General features: G+C 49.5%; 1 protein-coding gene across 1 annotated transcript; it reads right to left on the reverse strand.

Moving 5' to 3' along the window:
• Window positions 1-8115: 8115 nt before the first annotated feature.
• Window positions 8116-17421, reverse strand: LOC124694611. The gene is made up of 9 exons (XM_047227576.1): window positions 17182-17421; window positions 16088-16145; window positions 15384-15523; window positions 10132-10192; window positions 9387-9523; window positions 9207-9296; window positions 8641-8970; window positions 8386-8531; window positions 8116-8284 (listed from the first exon to the last, which is right to left on the reverse strand). The coding sequence occupies exons 1-9, from the start codon at window positions 17419-17421 to the stop codon at window positions 8116-8118; spliced, it is 1371 nt and encodes a 456-aa protein (XP_047083532.1).
• Window positions 17422-17736: the final 315 nt, after the last annotated feature.

Here is a 17736-nt window from a genome sequence, read left to right on the forward strand (position 1 = left end):
TATGTGCACTTGATTCCACTCAAATTATGAGAAGTGCACACTTTGGGGAGGAACTCACATTATATTGGCCTTCTAAATTTTTCACCCATTTTGACAATCGATGCCAATGGGGGAGAAGTTTAGAGGGTTTAAGGGAATGGTTTTATACTTAAGTTTGGTTTGTGCTTAAGTGTTTTGTCCTCTCATGCATTCCATATTTATATGTCTTGCATGGTTGTACATATATAGTGGAAATTGTCCCAAAGGTTAATCTTGACAATGTATGCAATGAATTCATGTTCATCACACGTGCATACATTGTGGGGGAGTTTTCTCGATATATATTGGTTCTACTCACATCCATTGCATTTGTTGTAGTTGTGTGAGTAGAGCCGGTTTTGATACGGGCTAGTAGCTTTGTGTTACTTGACCATATCAAATACAACCTCTTGTATACAACTTATTCTCGGATAAGTTGCGTACTTGTCACTAATATTCATTATATAAACCCTCTTATTGTGGTTGTCATCAATTACCAAAATGGGGGAGATTGTAAGGGTACATTGCCCCTATGTGTGGTTTTGATAATTAATGACAACCCCTATGGACTAATGTTTTCATTGAGTTTATATGAAGGAATATTCCATAGGTACTACTTGCTCTCCATGTGTTGGATTCAAGTATGGATGCCATGAAGATAAATGTATACCTTGGTTATTGGCATCAAGAACATCGTATGAGAAGATACAAGGTTGAGTTGGACAAGTTCAAGATGAGTATCTTGAGTGGATCACATGCTTGAAGCTTGTCGTCCATTTGGTGATAATGGACTTGTGAAGATGTGCATCAATGGGGCTTTCCCATCATAGTGTATGGGGGAGCATTTGTGAGTCTTCACGAAGCAACATTGGTCAAGTGTGGCATTCCGGCTTGAGTGAAGCTTGAAGAGTTATCATCAAGATCAAGCGGGATGCGCAAGGCAAAGGTATGGCCTTGCTAGGTTTTCCTTTTACCGGTCTCGTGGTGGATGTTGGGAGACCGGATTATAGGATAGATAGCCGCACTATTAAGAGGGGCTTTCGGTTGGGTAACTTGATCACATCGTCTTAGGGAGCTCAACCCTTTGCATACTTTGCATATCCTTATTGCTTCTTGGTGTTTCTCTCGTGTGAGGTTCTTGAGCTTGTTGCTAGCTTTACAACAAGCCCAAGTTCATCGAAAATGGAATCCGCATGCATCTTCTATTGCGTTTTCGAGTTTGGACGTCTTTACCGTTTCTTGACGGTGGGAGACTCCCTCTCTAAAATCATCTAAAAATGTTATGTGAGGAGTCTCCATATTTCCAGTTTTTGTTGGGGTTCTATTCGTCGTTATCTTTCCAACAAAATTGGTTTCATATCAATCGGAGTTCGGGAGCAATAGTTATTAAAGAAAAAGGAAAAAGAGAAAATATAAAAGGAAAAAAGAAAAAGAGGAGGAAGGGCAGCCGGTTGGCGACCGGTCCGCCGGGCTGCTCGCCGGCCCACCCGGTCGACCGGGCGGCCACCGGCCCACGCGCCGGGCAGCCCAGCTCCACCTCCGGTCCGACCGGGCCGCCGCCCCAACCGGCCCAGGTGCCGGACCGCACCTCCCCAGCCCGGCTGCCTTCCCGGCCCAACCGGATCCCCCACCAGGCCGCCTCACCGCGCCAGGCCCATGCGGGCTGGCTTCCCCCGCGCGGCCTGAGCCAATCCGCCGCCCAGCAGCTGCCTCCGCCTCGTCCGGCCGGTGGGCCGGCCCGACCGGACGCTCGACCGGCCTCCCCAGCCCAGGCTCCGGCCGGCCGGCCTCGCCGGCCGGCTAGGCTGTGTTTTTTAGCCCGATTTTCTTGTCTCTTTCTCTGGTTTTTCCCCCAACAGTTATATTTGCTCCATAGCTATAAATAGTCCTTTCTTCCACCTTGAGCAAGCACTTCTTCCCCATTCTCTCACCTCCATTGTTGCATTTGAAGAAGTTGCTCTCTCTCTTGTTCCCCCCCCCATGATTCTTGCTCATATTTGAGGATTTGAGAGAGGAGATCTAGATCTACACTTCCACCAAACCATTTCTTCTCTAAGTGAGGGAATCTCTTGGGATCTAGATCTTGGAGTCTTTAGTTGACTTTCCCCCTTGTTCTTCCTCTCCAATCTCATCCTAGCATTCGTTGCTTTGGTGGGATTTGAGTGTGAAGGACTTGAACACGATAGTTTAATTCCGCATTCTTACAAGACAAATCCGCAAGAGTTTGTAATTGCCTATTCACCCCCCCCCCTCTAGGCGACATCTCGATCTTTCAATAATATATGAACATTTCAGTTTATAAGATTTGTAGGGTACTACATTCTCTAGATGCCCAAGGTGTGAAGAGCGTGCAAGATTTCGGAAGAGAAAGGAAAGAAAAGAAGAAAGGAAGAAATAAGAAGAAGAAGAGAAAAACAAAGAGAAGAAGGAGCCGGAGGCCTGGGCGGTACCGCCGGCCTGGCCACGGCCGGAGGCTCCGGCCTTGGTACCGCCGAAGGTACCGGTTGGGGTGGGGCGGCTCAGTACACAAGCCAGGGAGGTTGGAGCCCCGGCGGTACCTCGGCCGGTACCCCGGCCGGAGGCTCCGGCCTCCCCTCCCGGTCCGGGCTCACCTGGCCACGTGGCCTCCTCCCGTTGGCCGCGCTCGTCGCCTAGGAGCGGTAGTACCGGCCGGAGGCTCCGGCCTCCCCTCCCGGCCCGGGCTCTCCAACGGCTCCAACGGCTGAATCGGCAGCCACTATTTAAAGGCTTCTTCTCCAAAGTGCTAGGGTTGCTCACTTTCTCCCCAAAAGACATACACCATTGTTGAGCCACCAAGAACACCAAATCCATCGGATCTCCTCCCTCAACCACCCAAATCCCTTGTGCTTTGGAGAATCGAAGGACAAGACCCCGATCTACATCTTCACCGAAGCAATTTGCATTTCCCCCTCATTTTGTTGAGGGCCCCCTTGCTAGTGTTCCTCTTTGGATCCCTAGTTGATTTATGTTGATGTATTGTTGTTGATTGTTGTGTTGTAACAGATTTGGGAGCCTCCAATTCGGTTGTGGATGTGTGCCCCAAGAACCTTGTAAAGGCCCAGTTTCCGCCTCGAGGAAATCCCTTAGTGGAATTGGGCTAGGCCTTCGTGGCGTTGCTCACCGGAGATTTGAGTGAAGCATTCGTGGCTGTTGGTTTGGCTTTCGTAGCAACCACACTCCTCCAAACGTAGACGTACCTTCTTGCAAAGGAAGGGAACTACGGGAATCATCTCCGTGTCATCGCGTGCTCCACTCTCGGTTACCTCTATCCTATTCTATCTCTTATATTGCCTAGCTATATCTTGCTTAGTTGTTAGCCTTATCGTATAGGTAAATTCACTTAGTTGCATATCTAGAGAATTTACCTTTTGTGTCAAGCCTAAATTGAAAAAGAACTAAAAATTGGTTAGCACCTATTCACCCCCCTAGGTGCGGCATACGATCCTTTCAGCGTGTTTGCTGTTCGCTAGCTTACTCACCACTAAATAGAACTCCTACCTAATTATTATCCATCCTGCTGTGCTCTAAATTTCCCAATGGTCATGTCTGGTTTTGTTTCCGTTGAAAGAAGCAGTTGATGCGTCGCCTTCTGAATCTGAGAGCGGTTATGTTGTGTTCCTCACATAACTGTCGATGGGGCACGCTGCATGTTCCTTGTTGTGATCTGTGCGTCTCACCGCAGATCGAGATATAGCAGCACACATCGTTTGGACGCTTGCTATATACTCTGCAACAGCAACAAGAATGAACAGAAATGCAGCATCCGTTGTGAGATGCAGTGCAGGGTACATGTTTGTCATTCAGACATAGAAGAATAAGTTTTGATATTCCTAGGACTTTATAGCATCTTCGTATAAGGAATCTCAAAGCATCTCTATATCTACTAATTGTTCCTATGATTTAATGTATTTGTTTGGGTTAGCTGGGTCGGGTCAACCTTACTTAAGTTAGCATGAACCTATAAATCTCAAACAAGGCTCCCTATGTGAGTTCTTGGGCCAGACCAAGATATAATTGAACTTTTTTTTCTTCAATTGTTGCTTTCTCAGCTTCTATGCGCTAGAATCATTATTGTTCCAGGCTTCTAGCCTTTTATGTGCATTAATGACTCAACTGTTTTTTTTAGCCTTTATTGCTGAATTACTGGAGAGATTGTTTGGACTGAATTACAAACGTGTAGTATTGTTACATGTGAGATAAATACGATGCTGATGTCATCTTGAAATAACAGCAGTGTGGAGGAAACAGAGTTGGTAGCCGATTGTGCCATGAACATTGGGAGGAAGGAGGTGCGCGTTCTGGTTTTTTTAGTGATGGCGCATCCTTTCAGCGAAGTCAACACCAGGGTAGGCCACAAGCAAGACACATGTACGTCTCAGATCCTTATTGGTGAGTACCATTTCAGTTTCTTAACACCCGTTTTTATCTTACGAAATCTTGAGAACTGTCGAGTAGAAAGTAGAAGTTGGAAACTTACATCCAAGTATGATCGCTTTTACATGTACTTCTCAGCTCCTTATTGGTGTGTTCTTAAATATTTAATGTGTTTGAGGAACATGAGAAGTGTCGAGAGGAATGCATCATCGCCTACAAGGCCAACTCCAAATAGAGTAGGTCGACATATTCCAGTACAGTTTATCTCTGGCTCTAGAATACTACTTCATTTAGCATGGCACACAATTATATAGCATCGTTGATTAGACTTGACATCAACCATCATAAAGTTGCTTGCGCCCAAGTCTGACATGATATTTACCTTTAGATATTAGGGAACTCGAAAATTGGAAGTAAAGTTAGTTCTAATAATATTGAGTTTCAGCGCACGCTTTTATCTAATAATAATAATAATACTGTTTTTATGGATGGGAGGGAGTATTTGATACTACTTTTTTTGCGAAACAGTATTTGGTAGTACTGTATTTGCTTTGGTTGGTTGTCAAAAAAAATATTGTCTAAAAATCTTGCCGACTCTTTTCGCCTTCCCTTCACAATCTTTTCATTTTTTTGGCCAACACGGCAACAGAGGGTTTTTTGAATGTGGTAGGGGATGTCCTACATCGATTTTCTTGTAAATAATATAAGAACCTAAGAGCATCTCCAGTCGCGTCCCTAAACCGTTCCCCAAAGGGATTTGAAGTGCGCCGGACAAAAAAACGTTCCTAGTCGCGTCCCTTAAAGCCGTTTTTTGTCCAGCGCGATCCGATACAGTGTTCGGCGCTCCGAGCCCTTCCCCGCTACACAGGGGACGCTCCGGGAACGTCGGACACACCGAAAAGCGAGGCGAGGAGTGGCGGGACTGACGTGTCAGCGCCACATTGAATTTTAACCTAACCTTCGCCTGCCTCGCGACGGAAATGATTGGCGCGCAGCGACGGTGTAGTTCCAGCATAGGCGCAGCGAAGCGCCTTGTCGCGCCTGGCTCTGCGTGTCGGCGTTAATGAGCGCCACCGCTCCCCCGCCTCCATCCGACCTATAAAAAGGGCCGCCTCTCATCGTCCCTCTCACACACAAACTCTAGCGCCTCTCTCACCAACCCTAGCCGCCACCATCTCGCGGCCGTGGTCGTGGTCGTGGCCGCGGCAGAGCTGCACGCTCGCCGTCGCCTGCGACGTCGTCGTCTTCATCGTCGGAAATGCAGGACGAGAAGGGGCCCGTGGTGATCGAGTTCGTCGTCGTCCTCAAGGGCGACCCACACGCCATCCAGAGACTGTTGGACACCTTCGCCGACTTGGTCGCCGACGATGGGCGCCCGGGCTCGTTGCATATGCGGGAGGCTGTCGACGGCTACTGCCGGTGGATCGTCGACGTGATCTACGACGCGAACGGCAAGATGTACCTCCACATCGGCTGGGAGAAGTTCGCGCGCTACCACCGCCTCCAAGCCGGCTTCGTGCTCGTGTTCTCCTACTTTGACGAGAGGGACATGGGCGTCAAGGTGTTCGACGAGACACGGTGCCATCGACACTACCACGGCGACAGCGCCGAGGAGGACGATGACTGAAGTGTTGTTTCTTCGCAGCGAAAATAGGCACGAAGGTTTCTGGTTGTTCTTCCTCGAAAGAACCAATAGGGGTACCGTCAACAGCTTTGGTACATCTAACCTCTTCCAAAAAAAATTCTAATCTAAGCACCCCCCATGATTTGGCACATCTCTGAAGGAAAAAAATTCTGGGAAAGGTTAGATTAGAAAATTTTGTGTGTTTGGCCCCATAAAACTCCTAAATTTCACTTTGCCCCCAGCCATCCTTGGCAAGCTCCGCCACTGCTCTTTCGGGCACCAAGTTGCTCTTTCAAGGCTCCAAAGTTGCTCTATCAGACACCAAAGTTGCTCTTTTAGGCCCCAAAGTTTCTCTTTCGGGTATCAAAGTTGTGCTGCCAGACACGAACGTAGCTTTATTCTGCATAAAACTTGCTTTGTCGGACACCAAAATTGCACCACGAGACACCAAAGTTGCTCCGACGTGTACCACAGTTGGTCCGAGGAGTACCCAAGTTGCTCCGACGATTACCAAATTTACTCTGTGGGACACCAAAATTGTGCTTCCAGACACAAACGTAGCTTTGTCAGGCACAAAAGTTGCTCTGTCAGACACCACAATTGCATCGCCACGCACGAACATAACTTTGTCTGGCACCAATGTTGTTCTGCCGGGCACCAAAATTGTGCCGCTAGGCACCAAAGTTGCTCCGTCTGGTACCAAAGTTATTTCTTCCGGCACCAAAATTGCTCCGTCTCATACCAAAGTTGTTCCTTCCGGCACCAAAGTTGCTCTGGTGGACAACAAAACTGCGCCACCTGACATGAATGTAGCTTTGCTAGGCACCGAAGTTGCTCTTTCTGGTTTCAAACTTGCTATGTTAAGCACCAAAATTGCTTCGTAGGATCCAAAGTTGCAGTACAAAATGTGCCTCCAGCCCCGAAAATTTTCCCTTTTCATTTTCTTTATTTTCATGGATCAACAAGCTACACGGTGAATCTAGCGAGATGGAGTCTTTTCCACCGTACATCCTCCTGCCTGCGTTCATAGGGCCGTAGAGATCTGCATCTTGCCATCTTCTCGAGGCTATTGCACTGCCTCGCCTTCATCAATGAAAGGTCACATCAGTACCGCCGCGAGGTCGCTCTGCTCCGTCTCGAACGACTATGCCGCGTCCTTGCCCTGCTCTGGCGGCCACTGGGAACCTGCGTGGCGGTGAATCGGAAGAGGGGCCTGAGCCCTTGTTTACCTCTCTCGTATTTTTCTTCTCAATGGGTACGGGGATGGGAGGGGATTTGGTGTTCACCCAATCCCCTCAAATACCCTTTCCCAAAAATACACTAGTATGATGGAGAGTTTTTTATTTAGGCAAAAAATGTGGAGATTGAAGTCTTCTCAATGGGTACGGGGATGGGAGGGGATTTGGTGTTCACCCAATCCCCTCAAATACCCTTTCCCAAAAATACACTAGTATGATGGAGAGTTTTTTATTTAGGCAAAAAATGTGGAGATTGAAGGGTATGAGAGAGGATATCTCGGGATTATATCATTCAAAACCGGAGAAGTAAACGGATTAGTGGGAATTTTCTGGGATACGAAATAATCCCTTTTAATCCCCATAAATACACTAGAAGTAAACGAGGCCTGAATGGGAAACGGTGGTGCTGGTTTCTGGGTAGAGACGAACGCGTTGGGTTGGTCGGCCAGCGCAGGGAGCCGGGGCACGTGAGGAGCTGCGCTCGCAAGATTTCAGGTTTTAGTTTTATAACAGCAGGAAGATGATGCTAAAATTATAACATATACACAAAGTTGCAGATGTGGCACATTCCTTCCTTCACTTATTTTGTCTTCTAGCTCCTTTCTAGAAGGTTCTTTCTAGGTGCCAGATGACGTTCACTTCAACTTGATCACCATCAACTTCTTTTTTTTGACTCCTAATTCTAAGACGGTGCTCTAGACGTTCTTCACTCCTAATTCTACGGCTGCAGTCTAGACAGAATTTCAAATTCTTGTCCTCTTCTTGGCTGTCACGAGGTTGTGATTACTCTTAGGTCCACCTCTATCCGGAGGTCGAAATGTCCAAGATATGGCAATGCAATCATGTGTGGTTCCGGTGGAAGAATGCACGTGGAACCACAGGGCAGGGACAAGCTCTTTCCTCGTTCACAGCGAAGAGATGGACGCTTTTGCTCCCATAGTCAATGGCAATTGACTTGACGCTACCATACACGGCGCGGCTTTTCGAACCGAGGTCTTTGAGGTTCAACCTGACCTCAACATGGGTCTCAATGGCTTCCGGAATCACCAAGTATGTGACCTCCAACTTGCGGCCAAGGCCTCCATAGATGGTTTGTGTGAATTCCTCAACCTCTTCAGGCCAAGCAACATCCCACCTTTTGAAAATACGACCGGTAGAAGACCCTCATCATCGTCGGCTGTGAAAACCTCCAAGCCCAAGGTGGAGTAAGCCTCTAGCATCCTATATGGTCCAGTGAGTACCAAATCCATTCCTTCCTACACATGAAAGCATGAATGTGAAGGGTTTTAATTTATTACAATATATAAAGTATGTAAAGAGGCATAAAGCATGTAGTAGATATAACATACAGTAGCTAGTGTATACCTCTTGTACTTCCCCCTCAAGTGCCCTATAGATGTTTGTATATTGGTTCCAGTCCAATGCGTTGATATGGCTGATACGGAAGTTTGCACGAATGGCTAACAATTGCACCACACGTAAACATGACACAATTTCACGACCGATATCCTCCAATGCAAATGTAGCATCATCCTCACCTCCGGCACCATCCTCACCTCCGGCACCATCATAATCTCCGGCACCATCCTCACCTCCGGCACCATCCTCACTTCCGGCACCATCCTCACCTCCGGCACCATCCTCACCCCCGGCACCATCCTCACCTCCGGCACCATCCTCACCTCCGTCACCATCCTGATCGGCAGTGTTAAGAAACCATCCATCAAACTTGAGTTTGGTTCCATAAATGTTCCAATCGCACACTTCACTCATCGGCTGATTGTTGTCACCCTCAAGCGAGGGGAAAAAAAAGAGATATTAGCAAATAGGATATGTCACTATAGAATGTAATCAATCGCCACACAATTGGGACTGGCAATAGGCATATCTATAGTACAAACAACAATATGGCGAAGATTTACCACCATTACCTGTTTTACTTCTACATTCCACAAACAGTGAACAGCAACAAAATCAATCACGCCAGCAGCAACGTATTGTAGAACAGGCTGCCCCCCACCCTGGGAAAAAAAAAGACGAGGTGAGCATATGGAACAAGGCCTTTTTATTTTCAAGATAATATCAGGTGCAACTCAAGTAGCATAACTCACCTGTGTGGATTGATACCAGTTCATTATGATGTTAATTACAGTCAAGCTGACAGTGTACCGCAAACATGCGTAATTAAAGAAACTGTTCTTGCTACCTCTTGGCACAGCAATACAGAGGGCAAGTGCAACACATATACCTGGAACCAAAAAGCAGAAATCCATATTATGTGCTGAATGATGCAGCAATTGCTCCAATACGCAGAATTGAATACAATAGTTAATCCAAGAGGCAGTTCAAACTTCAAAATATAATTTGTTTTTGTTGGTGCATATTGTCTCGGACCCATGGGCCACAGTTTATTTTTTAATCATACTGGCAACATCAAAAGAGTGGCATGGATCCCATATAGAGCAACTGAGCAACTAAAACAGCCAAGCAAGCAGGATGCACCTAAACAAGAATTGGAAACGTTCTAGTTTCAAATCTGCACTTCTCTCGAGTAGTAATACTTAAGAATAAACAAAAGATAGAATGTCCTCTTAGACCAACAAGAATAAGAAAATGCTGATAAATACTATTTTGTCCTCTTAGACCAACAAGAGAAAGAGCTGCAATGATGCGAAAATTTTACTAAGGTCTCACTATAAATACAGCGATTATGCCAAATGAAGTTTACACGCACAAGTCATAGTGAAGCCGATGTTACTTTTCATCAGGAAATATCTATTACCATTTCAAGTTTCAGAAGAACAATCCACAAATGTAATTTGGCAGAAAAAAAAGAACTTGTATTCTATTACTAACCAGATATTAGAGTGTCACCAATGAAAAGCATGGAGGCAGCATCTGCGGGTGGGACCAGGAGCTGTGCATAACAATGCAGATCAGATTAGTTGAACTATTAAACTAAAAAGGAACCCAGTGACAATGTTATCACCAAAGTTTCACAAACAAGATCTATGACATTTATTGGAGCATAAAAAAAATCGACCATAACTGAAGTGAACACCACTCAGAAATTGCCCATAATTCTTAGAAATACACAAATCTATACCTAATAATAAAGGAGCTAAGGTTTCTGCCAAAAAGTTTCGTCAACGTATTTTTTTTGGACCGTTTTGCCCTCCCACCAAATCGCATATAACGCACCATGCCACCGTACCGGTTCATCAGCTTATTTTCTTCCTCGTCGGGAGACCGAGCGAACCCAGGTCGCTGACTCGATAGCGTCGTGCCCTTCCTCAGTGAATTTAGCCGTCGCAGGAAACGGAGGAGGTGGGGGGCTGGAGAGAGGCGAGGAACAAAACACGAGTGAGGCAGGAGCTGCGCCGCCGGCGGCGATTTCTGGTGGAAGTGGCAGAATCAGGTGATGGATTTGGGGATCGAAGATTCACATAGAGTGGAGCGGGCAATGAGCAGAGTTCGTCATGATTTTCTCCGCGTGGAAGAACTTGGCTTATGCGACGGGATGCCAGCCCTACGGACTCCCAATCGACGAGGTACGAAAAGAAGCAAGGTGGAGGGGACTCAGGCGAGGCCATCGAAGGAGCGCAGCTCCGTGTCTATGTTCCCGTAGATGGCAGCCAGTATAGCTAAAATCCCCAACCAGGATCTTGAGGAATTTGGCCGCGATGACACGGACATCCTGGCCATCGGCCCATGTGGCAAACGCCTCACCCTGCACCGTTCCCCGTCCTCCTGGATGACCGGCACCATGGTCTGGGACAACGCTGTGGTCCGGGAGGGCGTACTCCTCAGCCTCAGGTGCTGGGACTGGGATGGGAACGCGGACGGTCTTACACATCTTGCTCGCAGCAGGCGTGACCCAGACTGGGCAATCCGCGACGGGGGCTGCCATCCGCATCTTCTTGGAGCAGGCGGATCGACGGCGGCAGCAACAGGCGCTGGCCTCTTCTGTGATTGCTGCACGGATACAGGCTCTTGTCGAAGCTTGTAGGCGTCGGATTCTTGGCGGGCGGCGGCACACGCGTTGGGAGCGAGATGTATCTTGCAGAGCACCTTCTCCCTATCGGCGACGACGGCCTCCGGGCGCAGGCAGCGGAACTCCTCCATGACCCAGCCGGTGCTGGCCTTGCCTTTCTTGAACGACAGGTGCTTGACCTCGCCGATCTTGACGCCCTTTTGGCATACGCTCTCCGTCCTCTGGAGGGCCCAGGTGACGGCGCCGGCGACGCGCGTGGCCCGGGCGTCGTTCCCGCTCTTGCGTTTGCAGGTCGTGAAGAAGAAGCGGTCGCCGGTGCGAACGGCCGAAGGCAAGGGCGCGTACTCGGTGGCGAGGTCCCTGGGCTCGCAGGCGTAGACGTCGGCGTGGCGGATGAGCGCGTCGGTGCCGTGCAGCCCGTGCTGCCGCCAGCATGTTATTCTTCGAAAGTTTTACACTGAAACATGTCGTTGGATTGATCTACTACTTGGGAGTGATATTGACTGAATCGGGGATTGATTAGCAGTAGATTGATTTGGTCTGCAGCTCTAGCTCCTGTCGACCTCGCGCTTGCACAATAGTGCATGGTTCCTTAGTTTGAGAATGAATCTGACCATATCTCTGATTGCTCCTGCATCTCGCTACAGCCGAGCCAGAGAAAAACAACGGCTGGGAAATGAGAAAAAGCAACCTATGATCACTTGCGTGATCTTTTCCGCTGGCCCATGTGTAAAACGGCCCAATGCAGGAGGAACCAATCAGTTCGTTCGTAATTTAATTTCTGAGTACGAAGCTCCGTTTCCTTGGTTGATTAGTCCCACCTCGATATGGCGCAAGAAATCTTACCTATTTATATGCGCAAGGCTGCGAGGAATCAGCAAGCTGCCTCAGAAATAAAATAAGCATATGCTGATGTCTGTCCCGAAGAGAGATCGCCGTAAGCCGGCCCCATGCTAAGGTCTGTCCCGACCAGAGAGAGCGCTCCATGAGCTGTAGCTGAGATGCCTTACGAGAGAGGACGATTGAGAGGATCCACTGCCGCCCCCGCAGCCAGGCACTGGGACCCCACGGCGGACGCTCTGCGCGCCCCCAACTGAACAGTGAACACGACCATGAAAAAGTGCACACCTTCCGGGAGAGGGTCCGATTAGCCTCCTGCCTGCACGGACTCGGCCGCAGCGACCGTATTTGATCAGTAAACCACGTTGTACCTTCATCCAACGGCTCAAGGCTCAATCCCATGTACTCCCATATAATTTGATCAGGAGTACAGTATAATTTCTGAAACCCGTCTCTAAATCTAGCCAAGTGTTTTCCTCTACAGGGTGACATTTTCAGAAATCGATTCTCACAAGTCACAATGATTACTTTCATGGTTTTCTCAATAATTGTTTTTTCATTATTTGCATGTTGAACTTCACCGCTACGCATGCTATGTTGGAGGGGATAATGGAAAACAACAATTTAAGTGTAGGGTTATGATGACCAATCGATTTGGGGGAAAATTTGGCATGTCCAAATTTTACATTCATTTTTTTTTCTTCGTTGCAACGCACAAGCTCATTTGGAGGTTCGTGGCAAAACAAGAAAAGTGTCGGTGGTGGTCACTCGGGTCCCTCTTTCTAGCAGGCTTGTGCTCACCCGATGGATCTTCTGAGGTGCAAGAGGGGTAGCCAGAGTGCATTGCAGGGAATGGAGACGTCGAGGACGATAGAGCAGCGCCGGGAAATAGAGGAGTTGTCGATGTTCGGCATCAGCCGATGAAGGGTGTTGTGTAGGACTGGAGCAGACGAGGGTGCGGCGAGGCGTGGTGGGAGGCCGGTACGTCGAAGCAGAGCGCTAACACCGCGACGAGAGAAGCGTGTGAGTGTGTGTTGAGCGAGTGCGGTGGAATGAGGATAAGGGCCGGTGCCAACGCGGGCGGGTGGCGGGCGGTACCGCCGGGCGGGGGCGAGAGGGGGGGGGGGGGGGGGGGGGACGAGAGGGAGGGGCGCCGGCGGGGGCGCCCGGCGCTAGCGCCCGCTCCCGCCCGGCTGGCGCCCGCGTGGCGGCCGGCGAGAGGGAGGCGGGAGAGGGGCGGGAGGCGGGGCGGCGGCGCGATGGCGGGGTGGGGGGCGAGGGCGAGGCGGGCGCTAGGGCGAGCGAGCGGGCGAGAGTGGGGCGGGAGGCGGGCGTTATGCGGGCGAGAAGCGGGCGAGAGCGGGCGAGAGTGGGGCGGGAGTGGCTAACGGCTGGGCGACGTGCCGCGACGCGATTCGTCCACGTCAGCTAGCCGTTGCTGGTTCAAAAAACCCTATAAATACCCCCATATGTTTTTAGTCATTCCACACCTCCACTCTCCATTTCCACTCCACTCTACACCATGTCTTCGTCCAGCAGCAGTTCGAGCGACGGAGTGGAGGGTGATTTCATCGCTGCATTCCGGGGAGGAGTATGAGGAGGAGATGCAAGCCGAGGAGGTGGTGCCAAGACGTCGGCGCCGCCGGGAGTTCATCGAGCGTGATCGTCGCGGGTGCCCACGATCGGCTCTTCGAGGACTACTTCGTCGGCGGCTGCAACTATCCTCCGAGCTACTTTCGGCGAAGGTATCGGATGAGACGATCCTCTTCCACGGCCATTGTGGCTAGATTGGGTGAATACTCTCCGTATTTCACCCAAAGAAATGATGCTCTCAACCGTGCTTGGTTTCTCTCCCCTGCAAAAGTGTCTTGCGGCTTTGCGTCCGTTAGCTTATGGAGCCGCTGCGAGATACAATTGATGAGTGGCTTAAGTTAGCTAGACAAACTTCATCGGATTGTCTAGATAGATTCAGTGAAGGCATCATTGATTGTTACGGGGAGACGTTTTGCCGTCGCCCAGCGTGGAGGATACTCGGCGGGCGTTAGCGAAAGCCGAGGAGCGTGGCTTTCCGGGCATGTTAGGGAGCATCGATTGCATGCATTGGCGGTGGAGGAACTGCCCGGTGGCTCATGCTTGGCCAATTCACAAGGGAGACATCAAACACCCTACCATAATCTTAGAAGCCGTTGCGTCGTATGATCGTTGGATGCGGCATGCCTTTTTTGGAGTGGCCGGGTCCAACAACGACCTCAATGTACTCAACCGGTCGCCGTTGTTCAGCGATGTGCTTAGGGGAGAAGCACCCGTAGTGAACTTCACGGTGAATGGACACGAGTACAACTATGGTTACTACCTTGCCGACGGCATCTACCCCTCCTGGCCGGTGTTCATGAAAGGTGTTACTCTTCCACAAAATGAAAAGCGACGAGTGTTCACTTCTGCTCAATCGGCGCATCGCAAAGATGTCGAGTGTGCCTTTGGAGTGTTGAAGGCTAGGTTCAACATTCTAGCGAGTTCCGGGACGCTCCTACTCCGGGCGTACTCTTGGATTGATCATGCGTGCATGTGTCATTCCGCACAACATGATCATTGACGATGAGCGTGGACAAAATTTGGACAACATCTATGAGACGGTTGCTTCAAATGTCGGCCCTGCAATACACCACCATGCACCACCAAGCCTAGCAGCCGAGGATTCGGATGGACACCGAAATGAGGGAGTCACCGATGTATACACAGCTCCGGCATGATTTGATGGAGCATGTGTGGAGCTAATTCCTAGATTATGTAATTTTTTCAGATTTTTATGTAATCTTTTCAGATTTTTATGTAATTTTTTTTATGATGTAATCGGTAACAATTTTAGTTCAATAAAATAATTTCCTTGCATTATTTATATTGTTGTAATGTGAAAAAGAAATGCTGATGTTGAAGAGAGAGAAAAGCTGATGTGGAGGAGAGAGAACTAAAGCTGGCACTATAGCCTGTGCATTGGCACCGTGTGGTGAGAGTGGGGTGAGAGTGGGGTGAGAGTGGGCCAAAAGCTGACGTGGCGGGGCGGGAGGCGGGCGGTGCATTGGCACCAGCCTAAGGGGATGAGGGATTCGAGTGCATGGAACGACCGATCGATCAATTGATCATGTGGAGTGTGGGCCTTCGTTGGGTATTATACTGGCAACAAATTGACGTATACATCAAACCAAAGATGTTTGCTTTTATTTTAACCCCGGTGCAACGCACGGGCACTGTTGCTATATAACTAATAAATACAAACCTTGATACTGGAGGAAATTCCCAAAACATTGTTTGCTAAACAATGCTTAATAGCAGCACAGCACATGCAAACGAAAAATTGAGGGATTGAAGCCACAGCCCATGACTTGATGAAGTACACTGAAACTGATGAAATCAGATCTGCATGAACTTAAACCATATTAAAAATATTGGTAAACGTAGGCAGCTGGCATCAAACTAGTGTAAGGATGAACCCTTCATGTCTTTGTCCTGCTTAGCTAAGATAAATCCAAAGACACTATAACATGAATAGTAATCAAAATCTAGTAATATGCTAATATCTCAACTTAACAAGGAAAATCAGTCCACAACAACAAAGTATGGTTTCAGTTTCATGCCACTTAACTGTCCACAATAAATAGTAATCAAAGGAAAGAAGTCAACAAGAAAGTATTATTTCGATGCCACGTAACTGTTGATAAAATATTGAAATCTGATTTAGCATTGATAATTGATATGCTACTTGTCGTGCAAACTTTTAGAATTACTATGCCATTCCACAATACCCAAAAAAAAATCATCAATGCTAAAAGATAATTATGGAGTGCACGAGGTCAATCTAGTAATTTTACGTTTTTGTTCCAGCTATAGTATCCTGAAGATAAAATCTGGCTCTAGAATAATACTGAAAAAACACAGATGCATAATAATAACAAGCTCCGCAGAAAATGAGTAGGAACATACTGTGGATACGTGGAACATCAAAAGGAAGCATAGCATGCATTTTGGATATCATCATCTCCTGCACAATAATAATATAAAAAATAAATAAATTTCATTTAAGAAACGAATGAATTTAGGTGGGTAACCCTCAACCGTAGTTTGCTTAAAAAATAAATCGTTCTGTTAGCGACTAATAAGAAGTGCCAAAGGAGACGTCGACGACGAGGAAAAGCGAAGGTGAGGAGAGGGGGAATCTGAGACGGCGAAGACCTGGCGGCGGGCGGAAAGACTATGAGGATCGGCGGAGATGATGCGTCGGGACACCGACGTCGAGTTTCCCTGCTCGCTCGAGGTACCGATGAGGACCGGAGGGCAGCGCCGTTCGGCAGTACCCGGGAGGGTCGCGCCGTGGGAGCTCTGGGCAGTCGATTGGAGGACGAAACAGCAGACGGCGACGCCGGAAGCTGCGGGCGGGCGGCAGAGAGGAAAGCGAACCCTAGGGAGAGGCGGGAACAATATCTATCGTCTGACTCCCTTTTATATCCCACAACTAGGGCCCTGCTTGTTTCACTTGAAAATAGTCCAAAACAGAAACTTTAGTCGGTTGGCCGTTTTTTTTTCCGGGTCCGGCTGGATTTCGGCCCATATTCACAAATCACGCGGACCTGGCGAGCGACCGTGCACTCACAAAAACTGTTGTAAGAGCATCTCCAGCAGGCGCGGCAAAAGGCAAAAAAAAAAAAAAACAGCCAATTTAGCGCGGGAGGGCGCGCCCGCGCGAACCCCAGCAAATGCGGGAAAAGACGCGCGCGGTAAAATATTTGCCGCGCCCGCGCTTTCGCGCTATCCCGCGCGGGAGAATTGGCGTGTCGGCTGCCGCGCGCGCTATAAAGGCGAAGCGACGCGCGGACGGCAACCGATGAACTTTCCGTGTGTCTCCGCCTCTGCCTCTCTCTCTCCCTCTATCCACCGCTCAACCTCCCGCGCCTCCGTGCAAGATGCCTCCGCGCCGCCGCTCCGCCTCCGGCTACCGCGGCGTCCGCGCGCGGCCGAGCGGCCGCGGAGATCCGCTCCGGCGAGGACGTATCCGGCTCAGAACGTTCGACACCGCGCACGAGGCGGAGCGGGCCTACGACGCCGTCGCCTGGCGCCTCAGCCGCTCCCGCCGAAAAATAAACTTCGACGACGTTTGGACGCGCGAGCAGGCGGAGATGCTCGCGCCGCCATCGCCGGCCGTCACGACTGAGCAGTGACGGCGCGCCCCGCGAGCACGAGCAGCGCCTGCGCGTGGCGGAGCAGGACGAGCGCCTCCGCCTGGAGTGGGCGCGCGCGTTCCCGGAGGACGTCGCCGCCATGGAAGCTTTCTACGCTCAGAAAAAGGAGCAGAAGGCGAAGGCGGCGGCGAAGAAGAAGGCCGACCGCGACAGGCGCCGCGCTGAGTCGGCGGCGAGGAAGGCAGAGAGGGCGGAGAAGGCGGCGAAGAGGGCGGAGGAGAAGAAGAGAGGCGCCGGACCGTCGACTCTCATGCCCACCTCCTCCTCCTCGTTCGAGTGGACGAGCACTCCGGTCTCCGACACGACTCCGACTAGCGGATCGTCGACTACGACTGGGAGGACTCCGAGTAGATTAGTTTAGTTTAAATAAAATGTCGGTGTTTGTCGAACTTTTAA

The sequence above is a fragment of the Lolium rigidum genome, chromosome 3, assembly GCF_022539505.1.
Source record: "Lolium rigidum isolate FL_2022 chromosome 3, APGP_CSIRO_Lrig_0.1, whole genome shotgun sequence".
Lineage (NCBI taxonomy): Eukaryota > Viridiplantae > Streptophyta > Magnoliopsida > Poales > Poaceae > Lolium > Lolium rigidum.

What these genes read in the sequence shown, in the direction of transcription:
- LOC124694611 (XM_047227576.1), bottom strand. Translation starts at nt 17,421, where the DNA reads ATGGCGGCGACGTCCTCCGGGAACGCGCGCGCCCACTCCAGGCGGAGG. An exon ending in TGGTGACACTCTAATATCTG is followed by an intron (nt 9,524 to 10,131) that starts GTTAGTAATAGA and finishes TTTTGGTTCCAG; the next exon opens with GTATATGTGTTGCACTTGCC. An exon ending in GGAATGTAGAAGTAAAACAG is followed by an intron (nt 8,971 to 9,206) that starts GTAATGGTGGTA and finishes ACTGCCGATCAG; the next exon opens with GATGGTGACGGAGGTGAGGA.